At 31.9% G+C, this 11,444-nt stretch overlaps 2 protein-coding genes across 2 annotated transcripts in view; both read left to right on the top strand.

The window, feature by feature from the left end:
- Positions 1-2,319: 2,319 nt before the first annotated feature.
- LOC102590583 (auxin transporter-like protein 5) lies at positions 2,320-6,477 on the top strand. The gene is made up of 8 exons (XM_006359609.2): positions 2,320-2,641; positions 2,721-2,906; positions 3,170-3,282; positions 3,375-3,558; positions 3,948-4,045; positions 5,089-5,296; positions 5,388-5,645; positions 5,871-6,477. The coding sequence occupies exons 1-8, from the start codon at positions 2,474-2,476 to the stop codon at positions 6,138-6,140; spliced, it is 1,485 nt and encodes a 494-aa protein (XP_006359671.1). The 5' UTR covers positions 2,320-2,473; the 3' UTR covers positions 6,141-6,477.
- A 4,153-nt stretch (positions 6,478-10,630) lies between these two features.
- The window catches only part of LOC102590251 (glycine-rich protein 2-like), a 1,450-nt gene continuing 636 nt past the window's right edge, over positions 10,631-11,444 (top strand). Inside the window, exon 1 of the mRNA XM_006359608.2 lies at positions 10,631-11,234. Coding sequence (XP_006359670.1) covers positions 10,714-11,234 — 521 coding nt within the window. The 5' untranslated portion in view covers positions 10,631-10,713. The remainder of the gene's footprint in view (positions 11,235-11,444) is intronic.

Here is an 11,444-nt window from a genome sequence, read left to right as displayed (position 1 = left end):
AATCTACATGGATACTTGGTGTAATTCGATTTATAACGAATTAACGGCATATAATCTACTTTGTCTTAGGTTGTGTACTTGTCATTTCATGTGACATTTACTCTAAATAATCTGATTATGTATGAAAAATAAAAATACGACATTTCAGTTGAAAAATTGAACTGAATTATATTACTCTTAAAGGAAAGGAAGAAAGATACTCCAAATGGTACTACTTTTGTCTTGAAAGAGTTGTCACATTTAGTTTTTAAGGATCTAACTTAACGAAACATTGGTGTTAAATTAGATAAAATTAATTTAATGTTTAAATATTTTATTTTTTTTGCATAAAAAATGATAAATTATATTTCTTCTCAAAATTATATGCTGGTCTAAATTCAAGCTATTTGACTTTTGAGAAACAAAAAAAGAAAATTTTGAAGAGGTTAGTCTAAATGAATTGAACTTGACGTCATTATCACATCAGCTAAAGACATAATTAGAATAATTAAAAGTACAATCACAATGTGATTTAAGGCAAATCATTTCCTGTTTTAGGCACAAGTATTTAGTAGTAGTACTTGATATTTTACATTTTAAAATATACAATTACAAAGCATAGGTTAGGCTAAATTAATCCATGGGAAGAAGAGAAACCCACTCGTGCAAAGAAGCCAGTCACGCTCCCATAATTACATTAGCATCTGCACTAAAAGACAATAATTTTAATCATGTTTTATTTATTAATAAATAATTTGCTTAAATAAAAAGATTTAATCATAGGAACAATTGCTTTGGGCACGAATAACATGGGTATTCGTCACAGCTCGCAAAGTTGAACTGTTTCAACTTGGAAGCTATAAACCAACATTTTTATACACACACCCCTTGTAACTTCAAAGAGGTAATACTAAGGTTTTTTAACATTTACTCTTTTCGTCAACTTTTAATTGACATAGTTTTTCTTTTTTAGAGTCAAATTATAAGGACTTTGATTAATATTTTATGATGTATTTTTTCATCATATTAATATGCAAAAAATTACAATTAATTTTAAAAATTAGTCAAATTAACTTTCAAAAAGCGTAACATGACAATTAAAAGTGAACATGATAGTAATAAACATTAAAAAATTTATAAGCAAAGTGCTTATAAGTTAAAATCAGATAAACAACATAAGTTGATTATCTCAATTTATAGTTTTTTATACTCCTTTCGTTTATTTTTAACTTGACATACTCTTTTAAATAAAAAATAATTATTATATTACTCCTAATTAGTATAAGTATTAGTTTAAATGTTGGATAGTGAAAAGTAGTATTTAATAATAACTCATAAGGATAAAATAAATATAAAATAATAAATTATCTCTTGAATTTCTAAGCCTAAATAAGTAAAAATTGGACAAGTGAGTGGGGAGGAAATAGCTTATAAACATTTTTTTTACCAAGCCTTATTTCATCAAAAATAATATAATATAATAAAATACAATATAATATATTATAAAACTATCGAATACAACCATCCAACCAAGCTGTAATAGTTGTCAATTAAAAAGAAAAAAAAGCATTCAACAATTGTACGTGTTTGTAGTTATAAGTTACAACTAGTGGACACATTCAAATCGTTTAACTCTACTCATGAAAATTACCACCCTTTCAAAAACGCCATAGACCCTATCCCCACCGTTACTCTTGCCCTCTACTCCCATCTTCCACTTGAATTTTATTTGAATTTTTTCTGGTCAAATATTATTAATTTTTATATATTGTTAAAAGTAGTGATTTAATCAGAAATTTTCACTAAGGCGATTCGAAAAAATAAAAATAATGTGCTTAGGATTTAAATTTCGAACCTCAAAATAAATTGACCCTTCCTAAATCACTAAGTCGCCATCTAATCTTGTGTTGAGTGGATTCAAAATCTATCTATCTATATTATCATATATAAAATGTAAATTTTTGCCAAAGGAATTTGGGTGAACAACCCGGCGCTCTGCTTTATCTGACCTTGGTCAAAATTATTTATATAGTAAATGTTAAATTAACTTTAATTTATTTTGTGTATTGATTTTTCATATTTTGAATCTTTTAATGAAATTTCTAACTCTACCGCTAAATAAGGAGTGTTTAGATACTAATAAGCAATCAAACAATGGTATGTGTTTGTAGTTTTAAGTTACAACTAGGTGCCCACATTCTAATCGTTTAACTTTAGTCACGAATTCTCATCCTTCAAAGAACGTAACACCAATTTCCCATTTTCTTCGACCTCCTTTTTTTTTTTCTTTGTAAAACAAAAGCTAAAAGGAGAATTAGGTTGAGAAAAGGGTGTGTGGACAAGGCCCACCCAACAAAGCTGTTTTAACATTCATTTCACTCAATATAAATATAGCATACACCACTATGCTTTCCCTACTAAACAGCCAACTCTGTTTTAACTACTAAACTCCCTATACCACACATTTTTTTAGTAAGCACAAGGAAAAAAAAAGATGGAATCTACAGACAAAGTAGTGGAAACAGTGATAGTAGGAAATTATGTTGAGATGGAGAGTGAAGGAAAGCCTAATAATAATAATGACATCAAATCCAAATTCTCTAATTTATTCTGGCATGGTGGCTCTGCTTATGATGCTTGGTTTAGCTGTGCTTCTAATCAGGTACTAATTCCATTTCAACCCATAATACGATTCGCGTAAAGTATAAGTGTGTAATTGAAAATTTCACTTTTAATTTCAGGTAGCTCAAGTGCTATTAACACTACCATACTCATTTTCTCAACTTGGAATGCTCTCTGGCGTTTCATTTCAACTCTTCTACGGTTTATTAGGCAGTTGGACTGCTTATCTCATTAGCATTCTCTACATTGAGTACAGAACCAGAAAAGAAAGAGAAAAAGTCGATTTTCGCAACCACGTCATTCAGGTAAAATCACATCAAGTAGCGTACGCAGGATTTTTCATAATCGAAAAAAAAAAACTTTTCTAGTTTCGAAGGGGTGATTTTTTTAAAAAAAATTTAAGAGACACTTCGACAAGATATAAGTTAATACTAGATATTTTGTCTCACTACTTCTAAATTTACACAAAGGGAAAGGACAACATTTCACATGGCGTTCTGATTAAACTATAGTATTTTAATTTAATGTGTAATAATTATTATTTTTAATGTGATTTTTTTGTGTATAGTGGTTTGAAGTTCTTGATGGATTACTTGGAAAACATTGGAGGAACGTTGGTTTGGCATTTAATTGTACTTTTCTTCTGTTTGGATCTGTCATTCAACTTATAGCCTGTGCAAGGTTTGTTTTGTTTTAAATTTTCTACCTGCCCCCCTGTATATTCTGTTTTTTTTTTTTTAATGAGATTAATTAATTTTATTGTAATTTTGCAGCAATATATATTATATAAATGATAATTTGGACAAAAGAACTTGGACTTATATATTCGGAGCTTGTTGTGCAACTACTGTATTCATTCCATCTTTTCACAACTACCGAATCTGGTCTTTTCTTGGCTTATTAATGACCACTTACACTGCTTGGTATCTTACTGTCGCATCACTCCTTCATGGCCAGGTATTTAATTTCACGTATAATTATTGAATTTTATCAGGCACTATTATATAAATTTACCATTTTTATTTTCTTATCGCATTAAAGTAACTAAAATTAAGCATATATCACGTGTTCAGAGTTTTGAATTCAAGTAACAAACATCTAGTTCAAAAATATTGTCGCGCTTTACTTTTAAAAGATATGATGTATCTGTTGTTCAAGAGTATATTGTCGCGCTTTACTTTTAAAAGATATGACGTATCTGTTGTTCAAGAGTTTGAGCGAGAATATAGCTAAGTGAACAGTGAAGAAATCTATTTATCATATCTATAGAGATTCATGAGTAATTAATTAGTAATTTGAAATGTTTAATTATGATTTAATGTTTTTATTCCTTGTAATAAAAACAGGTAGAGGGAGTGAAACATTCAGGTCCAACAAAAATGGTTCTATATTTCACTGGAGCAACAAACATTCTCTACACATTTGGGGGACATGCTGTTACTGTGTAAGACATCTTAATTGATTTATTGCAAATTATTTCCTTTTTAAAATGGGGCTAAAATTCTAAAATTGGAGCAAGATGTGGGTAAAAACTATTGAATTTTACCGTACTAGCCGCTCCACATTAGCTTTATCCACAACATTATTCTTGTGAGAAAATGACTTAACCTAGACTATTTCGACATATTCTGAAGAAGCGGACTATAGTATATAGTATTATTATTTTGTCTAAGATATTAAATATTCCCTCAAAACTTTTAACAATTACTACGAGGTGACCAATCCTTGTCAAAAAACTATTATTGTTATTCTCCATACAACTGTACATATAACCTGTTAACTTTTACTTTAGCTTTTTACATGCATTTTTCTACGGAGTATTATTTTATTTTTATTTTTTTCAATTTGGCAGAGTGCCTTTCTCAGGCAATGGGAAGAAAAAAGTCATTACTTACTATGAACCCTTTTTACCCTTTTTAAGTTAAAAAGCAAAATATCTTTTTCGAATCACTTTTGCTTTTTTTTGTTACTGAATCAATGAATGGTTAAATGCTCTGAACATCTCTTCCTTTTATGTTCCTTTTTTCTGCTTTTTAACATAATTAAAAGGTACCATTAACCAAGGAAAAGAAGCAAAAAATAATTAAGTATCCTATCATAAATATGAAAAATTGAAAGGGACTGCAAATAAATCTTGATATTTACTCAACTAGATTTTTAGCTTCTGTGAACTGTAAAAGGCATTTAATTGTATTAGGTTGTGGCATGTATATATGTCAGAAGCTTGTAGGTACATTGAAAGAAATATCTAAAATATTATTACTCATGCATCTTAATTTATGTGACGAATTGATTACAATAATTTACCTAAGTAATAGATATTTATCTAATTCTTTTTGGGAACAAGACTAGTAATGAAAGTATGACAAATCAATTGGGATAGAGATAGTAGATTTTTTCACTATATAATACGAAATTAACTTATATACATTTACCGTTAAAAGATTTTTTTAAAGAGAGGCTAATTGTTGTGTTTTGTTTGGGCAGAGAAATAATGCATGCTATGTGGAAACCCCAAAAGTTTAAGGCAATTTACTTATGGGCAACTCTTTATGTGTTAACACTGACCCTTCCATCAGCAGCATCAGTTTATTGGGCATTTGGTGATTTGTTACTTGATCACTCTAATGCATTTTCTCTTCTACCTAAATCACCCTTCAGAGACATGGCTGTCATCCTCATGCTCATTCATCAGGCAATTTTACTTGTTCAATATTGACTTTATCTTAACGAGCAATAAATAAAATAAAGATACAACATCTAACATTGAGTTGTTGTTTTTACAGTTTATAACATTTGGTTTCGCTTGCACACCATTGTATTTTGTATGGGAGAAGGCCATAGGCATGCACGAATGCAAGAGCATGTGTAGGAGGGCAGCGGCGCGGTTGCCGGTGGTGATTCCGATATGGTTTCTGGCCATAGTTTTCCCATTTTTCGGCCCTATTAACTCCTCCGTAGGTTCACTCCTCGTTAGTTTTACCGTCTACATTATCCCGGCTCTTGCTTACATGCTCACCTTTAAATCCGCTGCAGCCCGAGAGGTACCAAATCTTTATTACGCCCCGTCTCTTAAATTTTTCAGTAATTTTTATTACATATACTTCTTACTTTAAAATTAGAAATATTATGATTTACAAGGACCAATGGAGAATAAAAGGAAGGAATTAATAAAGTTAAGTCATATCTCACATAGTATAGTAGTAGTTGGATGTTTCTGTCTTTTATACTTTTAGTGTGTTATGATTATAAAATTTGATATTATGCAGAATGCGGTAGAGCAACCACCAAAATTTGTGGGACGTTGGGCTGGATCGTTTACAATAAACATATTTGTGGTGGTTTGGGTACTTATTGTTGGGTTTGGATTTGGTGGTTGGGCCAGCATGACCAATTTCATACATCAAATCGACACATTTGGTCTTTTCACTAAATGTTACCAATGCCCACCTCCACCGGGGTCCCCGCCACCATTCCTCCCTCATACTGGCGCTCCACGCCCATCTCCGGCCAACATCACTCACCATCACCACCTATGAGGTCGTCACGGAAATTAAAAAAGGTTTAAAGGTTTGTTCGATCCTCAATTGGCATGACGTTATGAGTTGGAGATGAAGATGCATGGGTTGTTTTGTGTAAATTTGCGGAGTCACTACAATCTATTCCCTCCCCCATAATCCCATGTCTTGAGTTTTGTGTTGAGATTTAGCTTGATTTGGTAAGTGTTGGTTAATTAATGTAGTATGCAACATATTTCTAGAGAAGATTTGCAACTTTTTCTTCTTATTTTGATAGATGATGCTTAGCTCTTTACTAGTGTATGATGTAACGTTTGGTGGAGGGTATGAAATTCAATTTCCTTAGCTAATATTTTGAGTTTGAATTTTGAAATTTGAGAAATCGTTAATAACTCGTGAATATTGGGATATGAAATACTTATACTTAAAAGAAAAAAGAAGATGATTTCAGTTTCTTTGTTAGAAATAAACTACTTCCAGCAAACTATCAACAATTTAGATATGAGAATTTCAAGATATTTTATCTGTCCTTGGTTGAAAGGCACGTACTTAAGAGTATCAAACATTGATATGGATTGGAAAGTGACAAATGAACAATAATAAAGAATATAAATTTGCCTATTTCAACTACATGTTTTGACTTGTTCCTAACCCCTATTATTACACTTGTGGGACCAAAGAAATGTGAAATATCTCGACTCATCTTCAAATTAAATTAATTTATCGTATGGTCCACTTTTAATTTCCTATTTAGTGAAACTATAATTGAAGAATATTGTGAATCAAGTTCTAGAGGAGAAAACGTTAGATTAGATACTAAAATGTAAAGCCATCATTATGGTCTGGGCCCGTTGGGCCGGCCTGATCTAATCCGTGATTTGATAAGCCTAGGCTACGATTTTTGAAGCCCAATTAAGAAAAAGGTTTTTAAGCCCGACCTAAATAAACCTGTGGATTTGTGGGGCTTGATAAATATGGATAGGGCCAGCCCGTGGGCCAAATAAAAAAAATAAAATAGGGTATTGAAAATAACAAGAGTCTAAACTAAAAATCTGTTTAAAATATTACAATTTAAATAGAAATTATGTTTATAAAATATGAAATACATAAAATAAAATTTCTAGGAAATCACTACATAGGCCGTAACCTATGAAATATTGTCATAGTTTTTGTGTTTTATTATGATCATTGGAAAACAATTAGGTTAATATTTATATTTACTATTTATGCTTTAACTTGAAATCAAACTTAATAAGTATTACAAAGATAATTTTATTTGTGTATTTGATTAACAAGTAGTAACACTAACACCATCTAATACTGTCTTGTCGATATTTATGATAATATTTTTAAATTATAATTTAATTAAAAAACGAAAAAAGGGTTCTATATACCCCTCAACTTTGTCATTTAGAGCTGATATACCCCTCGTTATGCAAAGTTAAGGGGTATATCAGGCCTTTTCCCTTTAAAAAATTATAAAAAATATACTTTTAACAAAAGAGGGTTGGCTCGGCAAAGCCCGTATCTCACATACTTGTGGGTTGGGCCGACTATTTTGGGGCACACACAAAAAATGGGCTAGCCCGTCAAATTTCAAAGTCTGTATAGGTTTGCCCGGATGGGGTGGGCCAACCCATATTAACAGCTCTACTAAAATGTTGTAGTTATGATACAAAACTTTAAGAGCAACTTTTACATATAACAAACACAAAAATCATATTTGTATGCTATAACTATAGTTTGCATAATTGCATTCCATAGTAAATATAAATATGTATATTTCGCTATACATATACAAAAGAAAACAACTTTATATAATTTGTTTCTGTTTCGGTATACATATACAAAAGATCAATTGTATAATTTGTGTTTGTATAAAACGAGAAAGAGGGAAAGGCAAAAAGAGAACTGGGCAGAGGAATATTTGTAGTGTATAATTATAAGTGTATATGACGAAGATATATGTATTTGCATGTGTATATACAATTTTCTCTCGCTTTATACAAACAGAAACACAATTTATACATTTCTGTTTGTATAAGCGAGAGAGGCGAGAGAGAGACTGGCGACTGAGATCTGGGAGAGGGGAACGAAAATATATGTATATATACAATTTTCACTCGCTTTATATAAACACAAACACATTTTATACATTTGCGTTTGTATAAAAAGCGAGAGAGGCGAGGGAGAGAACGAGAGTGGCGAGCGAGATTCACCATGAGAGAGACGAAATAACAACAGTTTGTTATGGGGTACAATTAAATCAAACTATATTTATAACATTTAATTTGAATTAATAGTTTGCTATTATATACAATTTTCTACAAAATTTAATGTTTTGTCGCTCTCAAAATCTATATTTATACAATTTTAAAAACAATGACAAACTTTAAATAATTAACTTAAAAGGAAATATTTCCATAAATCGGCTATAACTTTACCCTGAAGATTATCTAATAAATAGGTCATTAATATCTGAACTCGAAATTATGATATAGTGATCCCACTACGACTGGTTAATAGTCCAAATGAGTACAAACGTAAATTAATTTTATTATTTAACAGTTTTCTTATATTAGAGTATACAAATATATTACCAAATTATTAGTCAAATTATGATCTATGTATTTGATTTTTGTAAAGATAGTACTGGTATTTGTAGTGAAAGTTGATCAAACAATTCAGTGGACTCAAACATAGAACAATGTTACTAACAGAACGCAAATTTATAAAAACCAAATTGAAAGTTAATATTTAGCATTATCTAATAACACAGGAGGAGTGAATTGGGTTCTGCTTGATTTTGCCTAAGTGATCGATTATATTAATTTATAGCATTTTGCATATTTTTCAAAATGTAAAGAGAAATGAAATAACAATGCAATACTTTTATGTGAAAAATACTCGATTCACAAGGTTGAATAAATTACGACCTACGCTTGAAAGGAATTTGTCCCAATTTAAACTGGTATTAATGAATCTCAACAATATTCAGATTACAAAAAAAAAATGAAAACTAAAAAGTAGGAACTAATTCTACTAAACTCTTACAAGTTACAACAACCTACATAGATTGGCGAGTCCCTTCCAAGTTATCCTCAACTAGGAGCTGATTTTTTCAAAGATTTTTACCTTATTGGTGTTTTTAAGAAACTTAATCGTAAGACTACGCCCCGACACAAGAAATCTAGACTAAACGATTGTAAAACATATGAATAAGAAATAAATTTTTGAGTGAAAAATTATTGAATGCACTGAAATATCAAGAAGAGTTCATATTTAAAATTTAGGACTCTTTAAAGAAGAAATAGGAACAGGTTAGGACTAAAAAAATCGAATCTTATAAGAAAGATGAACTAATGCAATGCATATATATTGCATAATAATGTATATGAATATATATATCAAATCGTTATACAATACATACACACACTTTTATACACAAATCAATATATTGCATATGTACTACATTCTCAAAAATTTCTTGTCATTTGAAAAAAATTATAAGAATATATACTTTACGCAATTTATCAGTCACATACATCACGTTGAGTGATATATTCGAAACTGAGACACGATGTTATCATGCTATAGAGGGATGTATTAGAAACTAGGACGCGATTTATCGATACGTTTTGGGATGTATCCGATTCCACTAAATTTAAGAGATTTTTGTAATTTGAAAAATAGTAGGAATAGAATGTAATTAGCTTTTAATATTATGAAATTTGTGTTAAATCTACCAAATTTCATTGAATACAAAAAAATCTTTACTTCAAAAGAAAAACTGTAGCGAAGGTGAAGAAGAGAGTAATTTCTAGTACGGTCTACGGTGACATAAAATACTACTCCATCGCATTAGATATTTTATATTGATACCATCGCATTAAATACAAAACATAAAACATATGCTTGTACTTTCATTTAAATGGAAAACCCATATTTCGTAAAAGAAACATTTTAGTTTATTTAGTATAGTATAATAATAAAATGAATGGGATAGGAAGACGTCGTTGGATAAGGATGAAAATGAATTGTGATAGAATAATTAAAAATTCACTAACTTTAATCACAGATCTTGAATTTAATTCTCATGAATTTTTGAAAATATTTTTGTTACTAAAGACTATATACAAAAATCAAATTTAATCAATCTGATTGATAGAGTATTTGAATGACAACTCTTTGACTGCTAGTCTGCAACACAGAAGGAAGGAACAGGAACGTTTTCTGCATGAAAATGTCCGAATGACTATACTATCCTCAGCACTACAGTTATAGTATGTAGTAAACAAGGAGGATAAAATCGTCAAACTATTTTGAAATTTGACCATTGGTCTTATCTATTCCCAACCTTGAGACCCTGACCGTCTGTTCACCTCGTAAATTTCCAACCGTCGATTTAATTCTCCAAAGCACACTAAAGGAAGAGAATCATGGCCCACTAAATTCTGGGCCCAAAACAAAACGTGGCACTCAGCCTCACACTATATAGGTGACCCATCCCTTTATGAAATAAGCCACGGTGAAATTTCAAAGGGAACACACACTCTAGAAGGGTTTTAGGGTTTCGTTTTTGTGAGGTAAAAAAATGGCGGATGAGAGTTGTGAGAGGCTGACGGGAATCGTTAAGTGGTTTAGTGACCAGAAAGGTTTTGGGTTCATCACTCCCTCTGATGGCTCTGAAGATCTGTTTGTTCATCAGTCAGGCATCAGATCTGAAGGGTTCCGTAGCCTAGCTGAAGGTGAGGAGGTTGAGTATCAGATTGAGTCTGGCTCAGATGGCAGGGCTAAAGCTTGTGACGTTACTGGACCTGATGGAGCGCCTGTTAAAGGAGGCTCTCGCAGCGGTGGAGGTGGAGGAGGAGGTCGTGATGGAGGTGGCTACGGTGGAGGCCGAGGAGGCAGCCGTGGTTATGGAGGTGGTGACAGTGGCTACGGAGGTGGTAGCCGAGGTTATGGAGGAGGCGGTGGTGGCTACGGAGGAGGTGGAGGTGGTTACGGAGGCGGTGGTGGAGGTAGCGGTGGCGGCTGCTTCAAGTGTGGAGAATCTGGACATTTCGCTAGAGAGTGTCCACAGGATGGCGGCAGTGGCGGGGGGGGGGGGGGGGGGGGGGTTGTAAGCAAGAACAGATTGTTGATTAAGTAACAAGTAAGCACGATTCAAACTTTGAGTTATCAATATGAGAGAAAAACTAGGGCATAAGCTCATAATGCAGTAATCCTAATAACAGTAATACTTTTCCTAGTGTTTTGCATGCAAAGTTTGTAAGTTAGGTATCCCTAAGTGATTGGTCCTCCAAGTAGGGAATTTCACCTCGC

The sequence above is a fragment of the Solanum tuberosum genome, unplaced genomic scaffold, assembly GCF_000226075.1.
Source record: "Solanum tuberosum cultivar DM 1-3 516 R44 unplaced genomic scaffold, SolTub_3.0 scf00290, whole genome shotgun sequence".
NCBI lineage: Eukaryota > Viridiplantae > Streptophyta > Magnoliopsida > Solanales > Solanaceae > Solanum > Solanum tuberosum.
Note: the sequence above shows the minus strand (reverse complement) of the source record. Positions and strands in the feature narration are given on the sequence as shown.